Here is a 23,603-nt window from a genome sequence, read left to right on the forward strand (position 1 = left end):
CTCTATAAATTGATTACGTGCTCTAATGTGTATGACATGCATTGCTGATTGTACTACTTTCTTCAATCTTTGTCTAGAATATGATCTCAAATATTAAGGATTCAAATAGAATTCTAACTTAAATTAAAGTCAAATTTATAATTTAAGTTAAAAAAATTAATCAACATATTTTTACATGCTATAATATATACATTCATATGTACATTTATTCACTTAAATCTACCATTATGGATCATAATACTACCATTTCAAAACGTGCCTAATGTTAAGATCCAAATATTCCTCCAACTTCAACCTTAGATATTTATTCATTGCTTTTTAATTCACAACTACATCAAAAAATCGTGATTTGAATATTCTGTTCGAATAAAACTTTGCACCCCAATTAAGCATGTAATAAATTATTTTCGGAAAACTTCTTAAATCCAAGAAAGAAAAATATGTCGAGAGAACTAATAAAAATAACCCCTTATATTTCGGAGAGGCCTAAAATATATTCCTGATCAGTTTTATTTTTTACATTTATGAAAAGTGAATTTAGGGCCTGTTTGGCCATAAAATATTTTTTTTTTTTTTTGAATTCTTTTCTCAGAATCAGTGTTTGGCCATGAAATTTCACTTGAAGTCGAATTTCAGAATTTTTCAAAAAATCCGAAAAACTCCAGAAAACTGTTATTTGTTATAAATCCTGCAAATGGATCCATCCACTTGCAACGATGGATGTCTCCCATAACATGTTTTAGATTGGTTATGTATCCATAACATGTTTTAGATTGGTTATGTAATAACAGGTTTTGGATTGGTGCAACGAATAAAAGATGATATATATGGGTCCAATCACGTGTCATGTGGACCATTTACTATTATATGATTTTAATAGTTGCATCTATTGTATAGTCACATGTGCATTATCAACTTGTAGTTTGGCTTTTGCAAGGTTACTTGCTCAAATTATTAGAGCACAGTTCGAGAATGTAAATTATGATGATTTATCTTGATAATGCTGGTTTAAATCCAAGTTGGTTTAGTAGAAATTATATGCCTCCAACTATAGCTAACCAATTGGTTATGAGAACAAAACTCCCAAAAATAAAATTTGGTATGAGATGTATTATTTAATATATATCAGCGCTTGTACGCATCTAGCCAACAAACTATTGATAAATTCTCCCTGTCACAATTGGTTTAGGGTCAGGAACCAAATAAATTCTATCTAGAAATATGAATGTGCTATATGATTTAATTGCTCCACCATAACGCATAAAGATGAGTCCCTAAAGAATTATGGGGATATGTCTTGGTGATCCAACATTGGGGGGGAGGGGGGGGAATGGGCAGCTAAAAAAATATTACATGAGATGAATTATTATGAGTACGTCTAGATCCTCACACAAGAAAATATGAACTTCAAGTTCAAGTGATAATTCATTTGCAAAATATTGCTAGACACATTTATTGGCCCAAAGCTAAATATCATATTTCAGCTACTAGTGCTCCAAAAAAAAGGAATAAAGTCCATGAAGGACAAAGTCTATGGCACACATGAAGCATAATTGACTAATCGGTTCCAAAAATAAAACTCCTTGAAGAAGGAGAAAAGTAAATGATCAAGATGTCTATAATAAGGAGGCAAGTGCTCTATAAGGGCACCGCGACATAACACTTTATAGGACCTCATAAAAGAGGCTCGGGTACCTGAAAAAAAGAGATCTCGACAAGTTATGTCTTTATTAAGTGATGATGCAACTGATATAAAATGAACATCGACGATATTATTGATATAATGTAGCGCTCAATATTATCAATATTGATGAGGATCTTGAGCTCAAATCTATCATAGAATGTGGACAGATAAATGATTGGCCAAAATAAAAAATACGCAATCAAGATTGACTTCACCTGAAAAAATGTGAAGTTGGACATATAGTCCCAACATCAGAAAGTATAAAGCCCAGTGGAGGTAAACATATTTTCTTGTGAAAAAGTAAAATTCAAAATCAAGTCTATAGATATAAAGACAACTTGTGGCACAAGATTTTTCGTAAACATCCTGGCATTGATTATATAGAGACATATTCTCCTGTGATGGATGCAATCACATTCAGGTATCTTATTAGTCTAGTAATTCATGAAAAACTTGATATTCATCTTATTGATGTTGTCACGGCCTATTTATATGACTCACTGGATAACGAAATTTTTATGAAAATCCCTAAAGGATTCAAAGTACATGAAACATACAAAGATACCCGAGAAACTTGTTTAATAAAGCTTCATAAATCCTTGTATGGATTGAAGCAATCATGGCGCATGTGGTATAATCGTCTCAACGAATACCTATTGAAAGAAGGGTACAAGAATGACACAATTTATCCTTGTGCCTTTATAAAAAGATCTGGATCTGAATTTGTCATAATAGCTATGTATGTTGATGACTTGAATATCATTGGAACTCCTGAAGAGCGTCCAAAGGCAGTAGAATGCTTGAAGAAAGAATTTGAAATGAAAAATCTTGGAAAGACAAAATTTTGTCTTGGCTTACAAATTGAGCATTTGAAAAATAGAATATTTGTCCATCAATCAACATACACCGAAAATATTTTGAAGCTCTTTTATATGGATAAAACACATCCATTGAGTACCCCGACAGTTGTGAGATCACTTGATCTAAATAAAGATCCATTTCGTCCTCATGAAAATAATGAAGAACTTTTAGGTCATAACTGATTGATTATGCAAATGCAGGATATTTGTCTGACCCACATACAGGTCGATCTCAAATAGGCTATTTATTTACATGTGAAGGTATTGCCATATCATGGCGTTTAACAAAACAAACTGTGATTGCTACTTCTTCAAATCATGCAGAGGTAATAGCCATTCATGAAGCGAGTCGAGAATACATTTGGTTGAGATCAATAACTCAACATATCCAGGAGCTATGTGGTCTCTCACGGGAAAATGATATCCCAATAACATTATTTGAAGACAATGCTGCATGTATAGCTCAACTAAAAGGGGGATATATTAAAGGAGACAGAACAAAGCATATTTCACCAAAATTCTTTTTCACATATGATCTTCAAAAGAATAGTGAATTAGATGTTCAACAAATTCGTTCAAGTGATAATTTGGCAGATTTGTTCACTAAGGCATTGCCGACATCAACATTTGAGAAGTTAAGATACAAGATTGGAATGGGTCGTCTCCGAGATATCAAATAAGGTTTTTTATTAGGGGGAGAAATACGCGTTGTACTCTTTTTCCCTTAAGCAAGGTTTTGTCCCATTTGAGTTTTCCTAGTAAGGATTTTTAATGAGGCAACTCTTAATGCGTATTACAAGATATGTGTACTTTTTTTCCTTCACTAAGATTTTTCCCACTGGGTTTTTCTTAGTAAGGTTTTAATGATGCACATTATCTGTTAGTGGACATCCAAGGGGGAGTGTTATAAATCCTGCAAATGGATCTATCCATTTGCACCGATGGATGTCTCATATAACAAGTTTTAAATTGGTTATGTATCTATAACAAGTTTTAGATTGGTTATGTATCCATAACAGATTTTAGATTGGTTATGTATTTATAACAAGTTTTAGATTGGTTTTGTAACAACGAAACGTTTCTATAAATAGGTTCACTGATGAACCTATTCTAGACTCAAAAACAAAGAAATAAATCCTCTCTTCTAATGTTATCATTCTCTTCTATTATTAGTCCTAATTAATTACATAGTTCTTGCTATATTGTTTTTATTTTATAATATTATTTAAATTTTCACTTCAGATCACTCACAATAATTCAAAAATAGCTTCAAATTGTATTCATGTCCAAAAGCAACTTTATTTTTCAAATACTATTTTCTTTATTATTTTTTTTTTACTTTTTTCTGGAATTTCACCGTTCTTATGTCTAGATGCCCACTTAGTCTCCATCAAATAGTTACTTGATTGAAAACGACCTTGATGTACTTTCTAAAAAAATATTCTCCAAAATAAGAAAATAATTTTTTAAAAAATTCACCACATTTAATTTGGACCATCTATAGTGCATATTTTTTTCTATTTTTTGTTTATTCTTTTCTTCATACAAATATAACATATCCCCAAGAATATTTCAATACACGCTCCTTTAAAGTGAGTGAAAAGAATATACCTAGTCGAAGATAAATTTATGCCTCGATTCCATGTTCCCATATATTGCCAAGTGTCCCTCTACCTGGCATCACCAACCACCCCCTTTTCCCCACCACCCTACCCCAAAAAACACACACAGAGAGAGCATCAATCATCCCAACCATGGCATCTCCTATTTCTCTCTATAATTTCACACACAAACACACACCCAAATAAATATCCTTACTTTTAATTTCCACTAGCTTTTTATGGTGTCCAATAACTAGCTTTTTTTTGCGGTTTTTTTTTATCCACCTCTATTTGTTAATTTTTTGTTGGGTTTTTAGAGATTAAAGATTAGATTTTTTGAGTTTGTTTTAGGACATTTAATACGAGAAAGCTTAAATTTTGGTGGGTTTTGTCAAGAATTGGGAGAAAATTGAAAAAGTTTGAAGCTTTGGGGTAATCAGAATTGAGGAGGACGGGCATTTTCTTTATAAGGTAATTTTACTGATTCTTGATGCTCAATTTGGGTTATTTGATTCATTTACTGAATTGGGTTTTCAGGATTTTGAATTTTTGGGTTAATATTTTGAGCTTTCCAGAGTTATTTGAGCTACAAATTTGTGCTTTTTTGTGCATATTTGTAAAGAATTGCTGAATTATATGGGAAATTTGGTGAATCTTTTCTGGGGTTTGGTAAATTTTGCTGGAATTGTGATATTACTGATGCTTAATTCTCATTTAGGGGTTTTGATTTATTACTTAAAAGGGTTTGAAGAGTTCTGGTTCATTGGCTTAGTATTTTGTATGTTCTTGGATTAACTTGAGGCTAAAAATAGGTGATTTTAGTTGTTGATTTCTGTTATTATTTTGTTGAAGAATTCTTGAAGTTTATGTTTGGTTAATATTTCTAGGGCATTGATGATTCTTGGTGGACATGGTTGTTAACTTTCTCAGAACATTCGAGTTACTGAATTTGGGAGTGTTGAGGTGTGACTTTGGAGTATTACGAGTTCTGATACTAACTCATAAAGGATGAAGGTGTTGGAATTTTGAGTGAATAAAGGCTGGAATTTTGATTGCTAAGTGAGAGAGCAGCAACCTTTGCTACACTCTATGGATAGCCCCACAATGACCAACCCTGGCTCACTTTGTAGTTCTAACGATGACACGCCACGTGTGAAGTTCTTGTGTAGTTTTTCGGGCAGTATATTGCCGAGGCCTCAGGATGGGAAGCTTCGGTATGTGGGCGGTGAGACAAGGATAGTGAGTGTTCCACGCGATATTTCTTTTGAGGAACTCATGGCGAAAATGAGGGAGATCTTTGAGGGGGCAATGGTATTAAAGTATCAGCAGCCTGATGAGGATCTTGATGCTCTTGTCTCGGTAGTGAATGATGATGATGTGGTCAATATGATGGAGGAATATGATAAGTTGGGTTCTGGTGACGGATTTACTAGGCTCAGGATCTTTCTGTTTTCTCACCCTGATCAAGATGGATCGTTGCATTTCTGTGATGGGGATGAGAGGGATAATGAGAGAAGGTATGTGGATGCTTTGAATAGTCTTAATGAATCCCCGGAATACAGAACGGCACAACATAATGAATTTCAGATTACAGGTCCATTAGATGATCTCCACGTTGCGGAGCAGTGCTTTAATCAGATGAATCTTGATGGTAGCCTCCATAATCTGAGGAGTAACGATGCACATATGCCTCAGATCAACTTGCGTCACCTTACAATTCCACATATGGGTTTTGCTCAGCCCCAACAATCGGTTAATCAGAGGTATAATGAAATGGAGGCCCCGTGGAGTCCAGCATACTATTCTCCTAGGCAGCCGGGACACCTTGATCCACGGCCAATATCAGATTTTCCAAATTCTCCTTCATCATCGCGGTACTATTCTCCCTACCCAGAGTTCCAAGAGAAAAGTTTTGATAGAATGCCTGAAGAGTACAGTCGTCTTCAGGTCAATCATCCATCCCTATATGATCATCAACCTCAATATACGGATAACGTACTATTATTTCCGAATGGACCTGTACCAGACAAGGCTGGCTTTCCAGGAAACATCCTTCACGGTGCTAACACATTTGAGGGGAACAGTATCTGTGAGCATTGCCGAATGACTTTTCAGCGCAATCAACCTCACCCCGATTCCTCTTGGAAGCCTGGAGAACATTCTCATTTCGATATGGTAAATGGATTCCACCAGGTTGCAAATCCTTGTGCTGAGTGCCCACCAAAAAGAGAAATGTTTCCGGTGACTGCCGATGCCAATTTGCACCACTCATACTACCCCATCGAACAAAATGATCCTCGTTGCCGTCAGAGTGAGACTCATAGTCATGAAAGAGGGTGGAGCGTGCAGCATCAACCAAATGCTCGAGTTGAGGACCCACAGATCCATGCGTCTGGAGCTAGTAGGTTGACAGATCACTATGTTGTGGAAAATGCTGCCAGTATATCACTTTCCCATAGCAATTTAATTGACGGGCATCAGGTCCTTGCACAAGGTCTCAATTATGAAGACCTTCGTCACATTCGAACTGGACGGGATCCTGTTAGCCAGGTATATCATGATCAGGTGGTAGCCACAGGATCTCAGATTCATCTTCCCTCCATGGATGATCGTGGAGTTCGATATGGAAATCTACCTTATGCTTACGGACCAGATGCAACCTACCAGGTTCCTCAAGCAAACATGCCTGCACATTCTTTGTGGAGGAATGTTCAAAGCCCAAGTCACGGAGGTCCTTCATACGAGGTTGCTAATCCACCACAGTTGGTCAATGGTTCTGCTAGTCCTGGATTTGTCAGGGGTATAATGGAAAATAGTCCTAGGTTGCAAGCTGGGATGGAGAACCAAAATTCTTGGCTTGATTCTTCACAGAAAAGGATGGGATTTGATGGTTTTTCCGTGCCTGAATATTCTTATGTACCAGCCCAAAACATGATATCAAATGCTCACACTGTGGGAAATCAGTCCGTGCATACTGTGGAAGCTATTCAGACCCCAGGTGGCATGCACACTTTTGCAACTCTGGAGGATCCGTCGTTAAAATCTGATTCAGAACCATTCCTTGGTGATAGGCCGGCTTCGTTGAATAGGTCTGGAACAAAGTTAACTGCTGATATGTGTGTCAGCGAGAAGGAGAGTTTTATTCGCCAGGAAGTTGAACAGCTATGTCCTTCAGTGTTGGTGGAAGACTCTAATATGTGCAGCGGGACTCCGTCAGAAGCATTAATGGACAAAAATCCAAATACCCCTGTATCTCTTGGGTCCACTTGCCCAGAAAGTGCTGTAAAAGAAGGTGGTTCTGCCGATACTGAGACTAACCCAAAGGATCGGTTGGCTTGCTTACCTGATCAGATTTCTTCTGTGGAAAAGGTAGAATTACAAAGTGTTAAGGGTGTAAAAGCTGAAGTCCAAGAAAATGCTGATTCCATTCATGAGCATGACACTGCGGCTAAAGTGGCGAATGAGAACGATGCAGAGTTAGCTGTGAGGGTCACGATATTATTATTATTATTAGTTTGCATCATATATGTTTAGTATTTGTGATTCTATATATAATACCATCTCTTGATTTACAGGATGGCCATGGGGGCTTGGAATTTGATTCTGACGACAATGTTAACAATTCCAAGATTGAGCCGACAAAGGCTGAGGAAGAAGCTATTGAGAAGGGATTGCAGGTTCTTGAAATCACTTTGTTCTGTCTTCCCTTTCCTCACTAGTCTCAAGCTAACATTTTTTTTCCGCATTCCAACTGTGATTCTTCTGAGGAGATTATGGGAAAACCTTTCTAGTCAAATCTCGTGTCACATTAGTTGCTGCTTCTCTTTCCTCTCAGATTTTTCCGAGGAGATTATACGGAAAACCTTCTGCATTCATTTTGTTTTGTTTGTTTTTAGTGAATATTTTGTCAGGTTTTGTTATTTTCATATATATTATTTGAATAAAACTGTATTCATGTTGTATTGATATAGACAATCAAGAATGAAGATCTCGAGGAAATCCGGGAGTTGGGTTCTGGGACATATGGATCAGTTTATCACGGAAAGTGGAAGGGGTCAGATGTCGCTATAAAGAGAATCAAAGCCAGCTGCTTCGCAGGAAGGCCATCTGAAAGAGAACGTTTGGTATGTCCTTAATATATACATTCTCTGATATAAAAACTTCTGCTCTGTAAGCATGGTGGATCCTCTTCTTTTCACTTTCTCACTTGTGTAACCAGTAAAATGTTGGGATTTATTGACCATCATATCCTATTCTGGACGCTTCTTCTCCATCAGTGACATCAGAATCCTGCAAATGCTTGTAAATATAAAGATTCATAAGCTCTTTCCTCTTCTCCTGATATGCTCCTGCTAAAATTCTTTTGTCTTTTTTCCATGACTCGGGTTAGTAGGAAATATGACAAGTCTACTGTTTGCAATCTCATTGATGTGTTTCAAATAGTCACCCGAGATTCACTGATCTCCTGGCAAACCCCAAATTCTCTTCTACTCTTTTAGTAATGATAAAATACTGACCTGAAACACTAACTTCCTCAAGCAAATAAAATTTTAGCTCAGGCACTGACTATGAAGATGTTCATAGTCCATGAACTATATCAATATATAGTATTAGGTATAATTGGTGCCAACTTTCAGCAAGTATATTACGTTGATCTATGACGCTCTTCTTTTTGGCATTATTTTTCTCTTTCAATGTGACCATAGCTTTAAGATGGATTGCCTCTCATATCATCGGTGTTCACTGGAGATCTCATATCGTTTAAAATATTGATTGACCATTTCCTACCCAAATTAGGAAGAAAATAAGAGGAAGAAGTTGAAAAGAGGGATTCAAATGATATTGTCTAGCATTCTTATCACCACTTCTAGTTATGACCTGAGTTCTAATGGTGAAATTTAATTTGATGCTACACTTTGCTTATTGCGCTGCTTTGTTTCACTCTGTCTTCATTCTCCAGAAGTAGTCTATATTTTGAACCCAATCTTATTTTCCTCTTCATTTTCTGTTCATTAGATTGCAGATTTCTGGAGGGAAGCTCTGACATTAAGTTCACTGCACCATCCAAATGTTGTTTCTTTTTACGGTGTAGTCCGTGATGGCCCTGATGGATCTTTAGCAACTGTTACAGAATTCATGGTCAATGGATCGTTGAAGCAGTTTTTACAGAAAAAGGACAGGTACATTTTGCTTTTCAGTTATCTAGGAGGTAACCGTCAGAGTTGGACTTCATTATTTTCACAATTTCATTAAGTTAAAGGACATTGTCAATGTTCTAGATAGTTCGCATCTTCAACATATCTTTGATAACTATTTATTCAACAGGACTATTGATCGTCGTAAAAGGCTTATCATTGCCATGGATACTGCTTTTGGAATGGAGTATCTGCATGGGAAAAACATTGTTCACTTTGATCTTAAATGTGAAAATCTGTTGGTGAATATGCGGGATCCACATCGACCTGTCTGCAAGGTATGATGAATACTCATATTTCCTTGAGCGCCACAGCCTAGTTAAGATATTTCAGAATTCATTGTATCTGAAGATAAAAATGCATTTAGATTTGTGGAGTTCAGTAACACTACAACTCTCGTACTGTAGTGGATATATTTAGCGCCTGACACTACATTGCTTTACCTTTAGATTGGTGATCTTGGCCTATCAAAGGTGAAACAGCACACTTTAGTCTCAGGAGGTGTTCGTGGCACTTTACCCTGGATGGCACCTGAGCTTCTAAGTGGAAAAACTAAGGTGACAGAGAAGGTAACGTCTTGTCTTTGAAAAGCCGGAGGTTATGTTGTTATGTTTGCTCTTTCATGAAGTGATCATTAACCTTTTTCTGCGATGCAGATTGATGTTTACTCTTTTGGAATTGTTATGTGGGAGTTGCTTACTGGTGATGAACCATATGCAGATATGCATTGTGCTTCAATAATAGGTATGTACCCGTTCTAAATGCATGTTATTTTTCTTTTTCTCTTTGTTTGCCAGAGAAATCAATCTCCTCTACTTGTTTGTATCACCTTGAAACTTCCCTTCCTTAAAAGAACCACTTTCAGAGAACCACTGAAAAAAAAGAATTAAAAAAAAAGGAGACAAAAGAAAAAGAAGAAGAAGAAGAAGAAGAAGACAATTCACTAAGTGGATGCAGTATCTTTTAGAATCCCTGTCCATTTGTGTCTCTGTCACTGGGTACTTGTGAATGCTTGCTGATGGACTCTTTAATCTAGGTAGCGTCTAGGTCATATATGAGAATAGTACCAATTATACTGTATAATGCAATCGAAACGTGTTTGATCATTTATGCATGTCTGATGGTTATCTATATCTATTTGCTGTTGTGGTTGTCTTAGTAGCTCTTGGCATATTTTCTGTCCTTGCATGGCTAGCGTCGTGATTGTAAATTGTTAAGAGAATGAAATTTGGACCTTTTATTTATTTATTGGAAATGAAGTTAATAAAAGTAAAAGAATGGTTCTTCGCAAAGTTAGCCCAAGAAGATTGTATATTTGGGCACCAAAAGCTTGTCCGCAAATGGGCTCCGTACCCATGGCTAAACCAGAAAGGATTGAATATCCAGTGATGTTGGCGAATCCAATAGCAAGGGAACCACCAGCTAGTGCTAAATCACCGATCCGGCCAAGAACAAGCATAGAGATCATGGACCGGGAGTAAAGTAAAAGACCGGTGAGAATCATAGGAAGAGCGATATTAGCAATGGATTGAGCTTCTTTGAAAACAAGGGAAAGATGAGTGATTTTGCTGTTGGTTTTGTGGGGGTAATTAGGGACCTCAGAATTCTGCGCTTGATATTGGTTTGTTGGGCTTTTGGGTATCAAAGGGGCAAACATGTCGGCTTCTTGAGGAACTTTAATGGAGAGGGTACATTTTTATTTATTTATTTAGTTAGTTATATCTTCAACACAATTTCCAGTGATACAAGGTGTTGAAGGAGTCTGCTTATTATATATAGGCTGTAGCTGTTACTTATCTACAAAAACCAGTTTCCGCATTCTGGACGTGTGTAAATATTTTCATATTACTTGAGGGATTACTCATCTTGTTTTATGATATATAGGAGGAATTGTTAACAATACACTGCGTCCACAAATTCCAACATGGTGTGATCCCGAATGGAAAGCGCTGATGGAGAGTTGTTGGGCCCCTGAGCCGGCAGAGAGGCCATCATTCTCAGAAATCTCTCAAAAATTGAGAACTATGGCAGCGGCAATGAACCTGAAATAATGCCTGTTTCAGGAGTTACCATACTCGCTCCTTCCAAAACAGTTAGTCATTCACATGTTGACTGAGAAAGATGAAAGGATAGCGCATGTTTCACTTCGAAGTTGTTACCGTCTCCCAAGATGGCACCAAACTATAATAAACATTCTTAAATATGTTTTCTCGTCCGGTAACTTCATATGGCCTATTAACAATATGAAGTCATTGCAACACGGACGTCCTAGTGCTATATTGAAGATCATATTACAATACTTTGAATTATACTATGATCTTGAAGCCGAGTAGTACGTTTATGCATCTTCCGAAAGACCATTGGGGTTGGCCGGCATTTCAACTTTGTCAAGGTCTCAGCATATGTTAAGGTTATGATGATGCTGGTGCAGTTCATTCAGATATTGATTTTTCTTGTTTCAGATATCTGTTGGAACTGGTAAAGCAGTGTATATAAATTAATGATAATTTATACATCTGAAGTTATATGATTTTCATTTTCTGTATTACATTAGCATACAGCTATACAATATAAAATCTGTAGGCAGGTAAGTTGCTCTCTTTTGCAATGAAGGAAGCAGCCATTGCTCTACCTAGTTGAATTTTAAGTGTAACAAATTGTTGAGATAAGGCCCCCTTAAGTTTTATACACAGTTATACTCTGCTAGAATTATTTTACTTTATATTTTGAAGTGCTATATTGAGGTTTTTACTCTTTCAAGGGTGATTTATTCTAGGCAAATCTACGATCTAAGCTCATGGTACGTATTGTCCGCTATAGCACAACAAACCGCATGGATCGTCTCTTGGGCTACGCTATATTGGGTCAAAAATACGTGCGTATCATGTGAATTTGTTTTATAAGAATGTGAATTTGTGTCATATCTTATAAAGTACTTTACTTTCCCCTCCCATTTCGATGTGGGGTTCGTCTAAGGTGATATGTGGACCCTTCTTTAGAAGCTTGCCAGCTGAAGCCTGCCAGTCCTGCTTGACATGCCCCTCATCGGCCTGTCCTCGGTCATAGGCGTTACACTCTTCATGCGCCCCTATATCTTTTATTATTGAGCATTGCTTTAGCTTTTTTTTGATGGTGATTCAGATTTGTTCGATGAAGCTAATCTCTTCAATCTCTTACTAGTTGACCTTGAACCCTATAACTTTGAGGTAAAACATCAAAACGAGTTTCACAATGATCATCAATTTATCAGAAATGTCTTCCTTTATTTGTACTTGAAACCGACAGTGTGAGCAAGCAACCTAACACGGATGAAGCTAACTCTTATCTCAAGTAAAAATAAATTAATGGTTGTGCTTTACCTTTGCTAATAATTCTTTTGTGTATTGTCTAGTTATTCAGGATTATCTTCTAACTAAATAAAGATGGAGCTAAGTGTATGAAACTAAGTATAAAGTTTAGTTTATATTTAATAAAGATACATCAAAAATTGATATTTTCTTGTCCCAATCTACCAAACCAACCTAACTAAGGCAAGCTAGTGTTTGTATAAACACCTAGTTGACTTAAATTCCTTTCTTCTGTTGTTTCTTTTTCTTTTATTTTCCCTTTATAATTTTATTTGACTAGTTTCCTAATTTTTGCTGGGACCAATTAGTTTAAAAATGAATTTAATAAAAAAATTGTTAATAGTAAATCCAAAGGTCAAATTCCTTGACATCATCATATGATAGTTATATTTCTAGAAACACAAGTCCTTTTGTGTACCTAATACGCGGGATTGTACTTTTCAACCAAAAGTCAACTTTTTGTACGTACCATTTTGACTTACTACGTGTCAAGTGGATAATCTTAGAGTAATTTTATTAGAACAGAAGTAAAAAAACTATTGGACTTGAGAAATTAGAAGGAAAAAAGGCAGTAATTCTCAATGGCCAATGGGTTGATTTGGTTGCAACAAAAGCAAGTTTGTCTGGTTATTAAAACAAACAAACAATGTAAAAAAACGGTACATAAAGTATCCCGTGTTCCTATAGAGATCGAGAAAAAACCGTACTCTAAAAAATGTAGTGCACACAACCTGTCATAATAAAGTATTTTTCTGGTTTTGTCCGATACCGATACCTGCTGACCTGACTTATTCAGTTTTGTGTTATGTAGAATTTGTTTAAGGGAAAACTATCACTTCCTACTAAGAAATTTTTTCATTAACATAATCCGAATCTGATTTCTAGTCAAAAGTGGAGGAATCCATTCATCCCACCATATTCCCTAGTGATTTATCAACATCATTAGATTGTTCCTTTTGTTGTATAGTTGATTATAACCGCGATTTTAAAAGGTAGTACAGATTCATGTTGATGTAACTATAAGAAGGGGGTTAGCTTTATATATATTGACCGTGTAAAAAACTTTTATTATGGTATTTTAACATGTTGAAGCAGTAACCTGCCTTATTTTCTGTGTTACTAAACTTCTTTTTTTTGACGGTTAACATAATTATTTTTTATATGACATAAAAAATATTAAAGTTCTTTTATAATATCAGTATACAATAGTAATTGTTCACAACAAGCGTGATACATATCAATAGATGCATGGAACTTTAAGAAATAGAGTAAATAATTTAATTTGGTAACCAATTAAATCAAATGCTTTGGAGCAACAGTAAAGTTGTTTCTGCATGACCTATAGGTCACGAGTTTGAGCCGTGAAAATATCCACTAATGCTTGCATTAAGATAGGCTGTCTACATTACACCTCTTGGGGATGCGGTTCTTCCCCGACCCTATCCAAAAATGGAGATGCTTTGTGATAATATAAGTGTATATAAGTTAAAATCCAGCAAAATTATAATATAAAAACACATTTATTTGATGTTTACAAATAAATCATTTTAGGTATATTTCGATAAAGAGTGTGATAGACAGTAGCAATTGGAAACGAAAGAATGTAATAAAATTAGAAGTGTGTAAATAAATGCATGGTAAAGTAATAAAGTCGTTAAAGAGATAAGGCCAAGTCAATTTCCTTGGATACCAGAATGTGATATAGTAATTCATTATGGGTTTGTTAAAAGAGGGGTTGACAATCATACAGATGAGTTAAGAATTATTTTTATATTCTTTTATAATATAGTATTATTATCCTACAAAAAGTGAATGAAGTGATAATAACAGCTACATTAATTTAAGGGTGCAGATAAATTATTGTTGAAGAAAAACAAAAGTCATTAAGGGTCTACTTCAAAGAATATTTGGTTAGATTATATAGAAAATTAATTATTTAAAAGTTCATTTATATCAAGAGTCCATTGTAGGGCAACTTTGTCAACCCTCCTTTAATTAGCTAGATCATTTTTTTCTGGTTCCTAGGTCTATATATAATTAATACCTTATTAATATTTAAATCTCCTTCCTTAATCTCTCTTTCTTTAATTCTTTGCATATATAGGGACTGAGCCTACAGGTGGATCATAGTATTATAGTTTAATTTTATAAACTAATGGTCTTAATGTACTTTATTATTTGAATGTTGTTCATACATGAATATCGTGAAGTGGATAAGAATATGAGACTTACTAATAAAGTTAAGAGACCATATAGGGTTATAATAAGATGGATCAGATTCTTTCGCCATTAATCAGAGTTCTCGAATTCGAGCTTGAGTATGAAAAAATCCTAACATGAAAGGCTTCTCCCTTTAATGCAACTTACACAATGAGAATCGAATAGAAAATTAAAAAAAAGAAAAGAAAAGAAATTTCTATCTCTCTCTTTAAGGTATTCAATTTATTTAAAGAGAATTAGAAAACTCACATAATTTCCGAAAGATTAGCCCCTTTAATAAGATTGCAACATTAATATTATGTTATTAAATGAGGATTAAGTCTTCCTCTCATTCTCCCCCTACAATAGATGTCAATTTCAACGGGATAGTCACCAACAGTTATAAGGAGGGCGAACGAGAAAATATTACGTGATTTTTTTTTTTATTTGCTTAAGTTTTGATGGACAAAATTACCAGATATTTGTATTGAAACTGCTGTCAGCTGATCGGAGAGAGATATCATATACCTGGGGGAATAGTCAAGGTGCATGTAATTAGCTGGCTCTGACACCAGCTATATTTGTTTAGCCTTTTTAATAATACTAAATAATTAAATTAATGTTAAAGTCCAAATAGAAATAATTCCAACACAATATCTATATCAAGTAGAGTATTTACTAGTACTAGCAAAAAGCATCACTTATGGGAAAGAGAAGTACTAACTATTAACACTAAAGCAAGAAGTCTACATTTTAACTATCAAGATGTATACTTATTATCTAGGAAAATCAAAAATCTTTACGAGGCTCGCTTATTAATTAATTTATCTAAAACATTCAAAATTACTATAGAAGTTTAGGACAACAACTATTCTCGACTCGCTGACTAATTTATTAAAAAAAAGAAAAAGGAGCCGCACAAAACATCTCGTATTTATGCAAGATTCGAAGAAGGACCACACCTCTAGTGATATGATGTAGATAACCTACCCTAATACAAGTACTATTGATTGCTTCCACGGCTCGAACCCGTGAACTATAGCTCACACGGAGAGAACCTATGATAATACAAATATTAGTCGCTAATTTATCACATACAATATTCAAAAAAATACTTTATTACTAGTTTAAAAGTACTTTTCACAACACGAACTGCCTTTCCCCCCACACCCTCTTATTCTACACCATTTGCAGATTTGTATCAAGATTTTGTCAAATCCCCTCCACAAAATTTATGAATACTAACTAATCAGCTTACCTTTTAGCCCTAGGTAACTTATTGATAATTGAGATTCCAAGAAGTCAAAAGATACATACTTAGCACAAAAAACTAATAAGTTGTAGCATATGAGAGGTTAGGAAGAAAAGTTTTGTGGGGTTGTTTTGGTTGAAGATTTGCAAAAAGATATTCCCCCCTTCCCCACCCCTAACTATATATCGAATCCAAAATTTAAATTTGATAGGTTCAGCTTTTAATTGCATTTAATTTAATGTACTTTTAAAATTATATATTCAAAATGGAGTATGGTTTCGGATTTATTGCATCATATTTACTATGGTCTCAGGGTCGAGAGAAGGCAAATGCTCCCATAATAGACCCTGACTTTGCGCCGATTGAAGCTTCTCCTCTGACTGAGTCCTTGCGAAATTTCTTGAAGTCTTATAAAAAACTATTCAAGAACGAATTTAACAAGACTAATCTAATATTACTGAACATTAAATAAAAATTAGGGCATCCAAAACTTGGGGCAATTTCTGCCTTTTAACACGCGGTACACCATGTTTTTCGCATATATTTTTATGTTTGGTGTCCAAAATATTCTGTTCAGTTGAACTCGTAGCTAATTAATAAGATACATTGCTACTGGCTAATTCTAGATATTAGTTTAAGTGCATAAAGTAAAGTCAATTAAGTTAGAACCAATAATACTACATTATATTATTATTTTGGTATTTAGCCAACAAAGAGCCATACTTATCTTCTTAAATATAAAAGGGCAGTTCTGTATGCTAAGCTCCCGCTATACGCAGGGTTCGGGGAAGGGCTGAAACACAAGACCCTATCTTACGCAGGCTTACCCTATATTTTTGCAAGAAGTTATTTCTACGGCTCGAACCCGTGACCTCCTAGTCACATGGTAGCAGCTTTACCAGTTACGTCAAGGCTCCCCTTCTATTTTTTAAATTATATTATCAATACTATATTTCTATATACCAGCCAAGTGTTGGGGTCTTGTTGATGATGCATGAAATTGCCAGTGTCAATGGAGAGAGAGATTCTTGGCTAAGGAGAAAGACAAACAGAAACATGTTTTCTTCTTCCTAAAGATCTGAGTCCATTTGCTTATTAATTTATTAAACACCTTTTGAAAATTTGATAGTTTTCTGCTTGTTATTTCTTTGCAAGTGCGGTTCTGGACCTCTTTGTCCTTCTAATAATCTTATTTAATACAACTTAAAATGTTTTTATTATGAAATAATTTAATATTTAGTAGAGGGACCAAGGTCAATGAAGCTGGCTTAGCTTGTTCTCTCTCTCAAAAAGCTTTGAATTTTTTAGAATATATTCATTTGTTTTTTTTCTTATATTTCTTTTGAAAAGGTGAAAGGAGCCTTGGCCCAACTGGTAAAACTGTTGTCATGTGATCAGGAAGTCACGGGTTCGAGCCATGGAAATAGCCTCTTGCAAAAATACAGCGTAAGGCCAGTGGGCAGAGCCAAGATTTTATTAAGGGGAGTCAAAATATAAAGAAACAAACTCACCAAGAAATCAAGGGCTGTCATTATATAGTATATATACATATTTTTTAAAAAATTTACCAAGCTAAACAATGTAATTTTCCGACGAAGGGGTGTCAGTGACATCCCTTCGATGCATGTGGCTCTGCCACTGCGTAAAGTTGTGTACAATAAACCCTTGTGGTCCGGCCCTTCTCCGGACCCTGTGCATAGCGTGAGCTTAATGCACCGGGCTGCTTTTTTTTTTCTTATGAAAAGCTATCTCCATGTTCTTGATAATTGATTTGAAACCCTAGCCAACTTGTTTCAATTAGGGTGTCTAAAAGAAACAAATAAATTATGAAATTTACCCTTATTGCCGTAATCAGCGACTTAACTTGTTGATATGTAAGAAGATGTTATTAATTTATTGGATTAATTAAGACTTTATGGTGCGTTTATGACGGAGCAGAGATAAAAATGATTTTTACACTAAGATATTTTTCTTTAAAAAATAATTGAATTAAGTAAAGTTCATCTCAATTCTATAATTAATTGAAGCTACGATAACATAGAAGAAATACCAATATACTAAATGTCTTTCTATGAGGCTTCATCAATTACGTAACTATTGCTAACAAAAAAAAAATTTAAGTTTAAGTTATATATATATATATATATATATATATATATATATATATATATATCGTGTAATAAATTTTACTAAAGATTCTTCGAGGAAAAAATAGAGATGTCTCGTATGTTACTCAAAATATGTGAAAGTATTGATGTAATTTCATAGAGTTATTCAGTCTGAATGCTACATGAAGAACGTAAGCCAAATGACAGAATTATTATAGGAATAATAATAGTATTATTAGGAGCTACTTTAGCCCACTCCTGCAATATGTCTTATTTTCAAGATTACAGTTCCCCCATTTAAGAAGGCTTATCTGTAGATATTTTTCTATGACCTGATAGCGTAACACGTTCTTTAATTGCTCGAATGTTGTATATGACTTAAACTCTTAGATATTTTTCTTTTCAATTAACCTACACATATTTGCATTAGCTCTCTCTATTTTTTCACAAATATCTTATAGAGAATTCTTTTAGTTGGCTTTCTCATATCCTCAACTTGCCCAAAACTAATTTAAGTACTTAAGCTTGTTCCATCAAAATGATTAAATGAACCACTATGAATATGGATAAATTGTCAAAGTATGCAAGTTGGCTGACATAAAATGCCATATCAAGTTGGAGTCCAAACAGTTCACCCACATAAATTTGTTGCTCCATTTCAATTTATTTCACTTCTTTCTTCTTGATTATTTAAGCAATTTTTCTCATTAATAAAAAAGTCATTTACTCGAAAATGGAACATAAAGTTTTAGAAACTACTTAGAACGACAATGATACATTATTCATTCTTAATCTTGAGACATAAGTATGGGGATTGAGAAAATACATGTTAAATAATGGTAGAGAATTATTAATTTGCTTATATTAGTTCGTGTAAGAGTTTCCTTTATAATATTTTGAGTTACTTCGATCCATCTAATTTTACTTGAGGTTTTTGGATTGAAAGCTCAAATTCTTTCGCAAGTGAATAAACAAAGAAACTTGACACCCTTATAATGGTTTGCTCAGATTTACCAAGTGCTTCTTTTAAAGCATTTTTTTAGATGTATGTTTTTTTTTTCTGCAGTACCTCGACATGACATGAGTGTGAAAGGAGTTCAAGAATCAATTTGCATATTAATTTGCCTCGGATATTTCTTGGGGCATTGACACAATCGATCGACTCTTGATATATATAAGACATTGCATTCTCCAAATAATTCAAATCGAAGCAATTTTAGTTAAGTTCCAAAGTGTGGCACTACATTTTAGATATATTTCGAATATTATTTAATTATGATTGAAGATAGATAAATGAAGATGTGTTGCAAATAATTATTTGGAGACAAATTTATCTTTGTCTGCATCAATACCTAAAGAAAGTAGAGCAATAATCCAAGATTTTTAGGGCAAGGTTGGCGACAAACTAAGAGGACGGAGCCTTCTTTCTTGATTTTAGCTGTAGAATTTCATCCACATAATAAGATAACATATTATGGAAAAAGCAAACAATTTTAATATTATATTTTGAGAGAAATTTTGTATAGTACTTTGTCATCTTATTAAAAAAATATTAACAATAAGCTAATCCAAAAATGACAGAGTAAGAGAGAGACACAAAAACCCTAGAGGAGAAGACTTTTTTGGTTTTCAAAAGTATTACATCATCCACTCTTTTCTACCTATAAAACCAAGTCTTCTCCTCCAATATTTTCAAACCAACATTCACAAGTTCAAGAATCAAGGGTTTGAGAGAAGAAATATTTGGAAGCAAAATTCATTAGAAGAAAAAAAAAATTGAAAAAAAATGGGTAGAGCTCCATGTTGTGACAAAAATAATGTGAAGAAAGGTCCATGGTCACCAGAAGAAGATACAAAACTCAAAGCATATATTGAAGAAAATGGCACTGGTAATAACTGGATTGCTCTTCCCCAAAAAATAGGTATCATCTTCTTCTCCTTGTCTCTCTCTATATTATTCGTTTCGATCGAGAAATATGGTAAAGTTTCTGCCGTATGACCAAGAGGTTACGGGTTCAAGCCATGGAAACAACTTTTTGCAGAAATGCAGGGTAAGGTTGCGTACAATATACCCTTGTGGTCTGGCCTTTCCCGGAGCGGGAGCTTAGTGCACCGGGCTGCCCTTTCGATCGAGAAATACCTTTAAAAATTGAGAATTTTTCTCAAGATTAGTCTGATTGATTTTTTTAAAAATATTTTTTTAGGGCTTAAGAGATGTGGAAAGAGTTGCAGGCTTAGATGGCTCAATTACTTAAGACCTAATATTAAACATGGTGGATTTACTGAAGAAGAAGACAATATCATTTGCAGCCTCTATATTAGTATTGGCAGCAGGTATATATTCATCTCTCTCACACACACATACACACAGAAACACACAAACAATAACAACAAAAGTAATGGAAATCCAACTAAATTACTTGTCCTTTAGTTCTTGTTAGAGATCATTATTAGGAATATCTCACTTCTCCAAGGTTATTAAAACCTATTTTTATTCATGTTGCTTGTTGATGATCCAAATTCCTTTCTCAGAGCTAACTTTGTTTAAGTGTATAACGATCTTATCTGAAAGCTTAAGCTGTTATATTATGTCATGGAGAACTTAGTCTGATTATGTTTAAAACCCTTTTGTGAAAACTTTAGGTGGTCTATAATAGCTGCACAACTTCCTGGAAGAACAGATAATGATATCAAGAACTACTGGAATACTCGACTGAAGAAGAAGTTGCTCGGGAAAAGAAAACAATCTCAAATGAACAGATTATTACTTGCTAGTAGTGGTCAAGATCTTAAAGAAACAAATGGATTAGAAGAAAATTCTTTACTCCAAAACCTAAGCAACTCGGCTCTCGAAAGACTTCAACTTCATATGCAACTTCAAACCCTACAAAACCCTCTTTCTTTCTATAATAATCCTACACTTTGGCCTAAGTTAACCCCTCTTCAACAAAAAATGATCCAAACCCTACAACCTAATGGCTTAAATGAGAATCAATCACCTATTTTCGCACCGATAAATCCAAGTGATCATAACCAAGCTCATGAACTAGGGCAAAAAGTTGTCATCAATGAATTTGCTAATACCATGACCAATTTCAAGGCGAATGAAGTGGAAAAAAGTAACATGAATAATGTCATATCGTCTTCAGACAACACTCCTATTGAGTCTAACAATCAAAGAAATGCTCTTGACAAAAACATAGGGCAAGAAAACACAAGGGAAATCCAAATCCAAATCCAGGGTGTTCAAGGGTTTACTCAAGCCGAGATCGATGACCTAATTCTCAACAAAGGAATTGGCTTTAATACACCATCAGAAAATCATCAAATAGCTGAATTTGATTGTTTTAAAGAGATGGATGATGGATCAAGGGACAATTTGGCATGGTGGTCTAATGAGTTTGATACAAATACAGCTTCTTCATCAAATTCTTGGGGTTCATCTTCCAATATTCTTCAACAGACTGAAGGGGTGTATCAAGATTATGCACAAGGGTATAATTTGCAATAATAGATTTATGAGGTACAGAGGTATTTAATACTATTGCAAGGAGAAATAGGAGAGCTTTGGGTAAAGGGTGTTTGTAAATTTGTGTGAATAATGCTTTCTCTTTGTCATCTTGCTAAATAACTTGTATGACATGACTGTCAGTTAATATTTTCCTTTTTTTTTTTTTTTTATGTTATCTCTCAATGTAAACCATATAGTAATATTATGCATCTAAACTACATCTTATGATTCACCTTAACTAGAGTGAGTAATCACAAACTATTTCTATCGGTTCACGAATCGAAAACCTATTTCCACAGCAAGCCCGAGTCTGAATGGGTATATGTATACTATGTCGTGCAACATTTAGAGTATTTGTTTCAGGACCGTTCTTGTGCATCTCCTTACTTTATAGCAGTTCTAGAAAATATAACTTTCGCGCAGAATGAAATGGGTCATCCTTCCATATTTGCGAGAGAAGTACGTTAAGGTTTGTACGTTTGTAGAATATCGCAATAGTTAATGATTTGAATTGAGGTGCAAAGTCTACTAGGTTCGAGAGTTTTAGGTTATAATAATTCAACAATTTAGTTAATTTTGAGATATTGCATAACTACTCCTTGCTACCACTTATAATTAAGAATCGTTTTGTTCCAAAGACAAATTATATAAAAATAAGTAATGCAGAAATTATAATAGAGAGATTACAATGTGTCGACTATATCTTGTTTGATGGTTGGTTCGTTGTGTTAAAAGTTAGTTTTTAACCTATAATTTAAACTAGGTGTTTACTTTAAAGTAAAAGATTGGTTATTATATGAAGGTTCTTTTTTTTATTTTAATTTTTTTAATTCATGTATTACTAACGCCACACCTAGATAGACATTGACATGCTAGATAATATAGGACAAATAAAACTAACAAAAATAAATAATAATGTCTTACTTGTGGAAGCATACATTTTTTAGCAAATATCTGTCCTACAAGAGTTAATGAGTAGAATACCTGCATATTCTTAATCATTATTCCACATTTTGCCCGCATAAGATGGTTATAAATTATTGCATTAATTTTGCAAGTATTATGTGGAAGGAAAAAGTATAAAATAAAAAAATCATTAATAATGCTAATGTGCTTATGTGAAAATTATTTCTCCAAACTGCTGCAACTAGCATCACCTAGGTATCTCTAAAAAATTGGCAATATTCAACATGATGAATAATATTTTTTTGGCGTTCGAGTTCACTTTTTAATGTGTTTACATACATGGTAATTTTTTTGAATTTGGTTGACGAACTTCGATTGGCCTAAAAATTGGTAGATCCACCCGATATGACCTTGTGAGCAATAATCACCATAAGTCCATAACTAACATCATTTTTTTGTTATTTCGAGTAATAAAATAGGAATTAATGATTATATTCACTTTTTCGTGTATTTATATACATGATGATTTTTCTGAATTTGATTGACAGACTCCGATTGACCTAGAAATATGTCGATCCATTGGATATGGCATTGTGAGCAATATACACCATGACTAATATCATGTTTTGGCGTTTTGAGGTTATAAGTTGGAATTAATGATTATGTCTATTTTTTCGTGTGTTTATATACATAATAATTTTCCTGAATTTGATTGATGGACTCTATTGGCCTAAAAATTGGTGGATCCATCAAATATTGGTCATGGCGAATGAACTCGAAAGTTATTGCGAAGCAAGGAGTATTGGCCAATAGACCGTTTCCTGTGGATCTACGAAAATTCAATGATCGGAGTCAGTAAAAAAATTTCTACAAAATCAGCATGTACTAGTATACATCAAAAAGTGGATATAATCACAAATTCATATTCCACGATCATGAA

At 34.4% G+C, this 23,603-nt stretch overlaps 2 protein-coding genes across 2 annotated transcripts; both read left to right on the forward strand.

Moving 5' to 3' along the window:
* Positions 1-4,161: 4,161 nt before the first annotated feature.
* LOC107813886 (RAF-like serine/threonine-protein kinase 20) lies at positions 4,162-12,062 on the forward strand. The gene is made up of 9 exons (XM_016639202.2): positions 4,162-4,616; positions 5,033-7,628; positions 7,721-7,822; positions 8,117-8,269; positions 9,162-9,325; positions 9,471-9,618; positions 9,790-9,909; positions 9,997-10,084; positions 11,225-12,062. The coding sequence occupies exons 2-9, from the start codon at positions 5,235-5,237 to the stop codon at positions 11,389-11,391; spliced, it is 3,336 nt and encodes a 1,111-aa protein (XP_016494688.2). The 5' UTR covers positions 4,162-4,616; positions 5,033-5,234; the 3' UTR covers positions 11,392-12,062.
* Positions 12,063-19,932: 7,870 nt separating this feature from the next.
* LOC107813885 (transcription factor MYB36-like) lies at positions 19,933-21,995 on the forward strand. The gene is made up of 3 exons (XM_016639201.2): positions 19,933-20,168; positions 20,451-20,580; positions 20,890-21,995. The coding sequence occupies exons 1-3, from the start codon at positions 20,033-20,035 to the stop codon at positions 21,755-21,757; spliced, it is 1,134 nt and encodes a 377-aa protein (XP_016494687.1). The 5' UTR covers positions 19,933-20,032; the 3' UTR covers positions 21,758-21,995.
* The last annotated feature ends 1,608 nt before the right edge of the window (positions 21,996-23,603 follow it).

The sequence above is a fragment of the Nicotiana tabacum genome, chromosome 9, assembly GCF_000715075.1.
Source record: "Nicotiana tabacum cultivar K326 chromosome 9, ASM71507v2, whole genome shotgun sequence".
In the NCBI taxonomy this organism is placed as follows: Eukaryota; Viridiplantae; Streptophyta; class Magnoliopsida; order Solanales; family Solanaceae; genus Nicotiana; species Nicotiana tabacum.

What these genes read in the sequence shown, in the direction of transcription:
- LOC107813886 (XM_016639202.2), top strand. Translation starts at nt 5,235, where the DNA reads ATGGATAGCCCCACAATGACCAACCCTGGCTCACTTTGTAGTTCTAAC. An exon ending in CTATTGAGAAGGGATTGCAG is followed by an intron (nt 7,823 to 8,116) that starts GTTCTTGAAATC and finishes GTATTGATATAG; the next exon opens with ACAATCAAGAATGAAGATCT. An exon ending in CACATCGACCTGTCTGCAAG is followed by an intron (nt 9,619 to 9,789) that starts GTATGATGAATA and finishes CTTTACCTTTAG; the next exon opens with ATTGGTGATCTTGGCCTATC.
- LOC107813885 (XM_016639201.2), top strand. Translation starts at nt 20,033, where the DNA reads ATGGGTAGAGCTCCATGTTGTGACAAAAATAATGTGAAGAAAGGTCCA. An exon ending in TGCTCTTCCCCAAAAAATAG is followed by an intron (nt 20,169 to 20,450) that starts GTATCATCTTCT and finishes ATATTTTTTTAG; the next exon opens with GGCTTAAGAGATGTGGAAAG. An exon ending in TATATTAGTATTGGCAGCAG is followed by an intron (nt 20,581 to 20,889) that starts GTATATATTCAT and finishes TGAAAACTTTAG; the next exon opens with GTGGTCTATAATAGCTGCAC.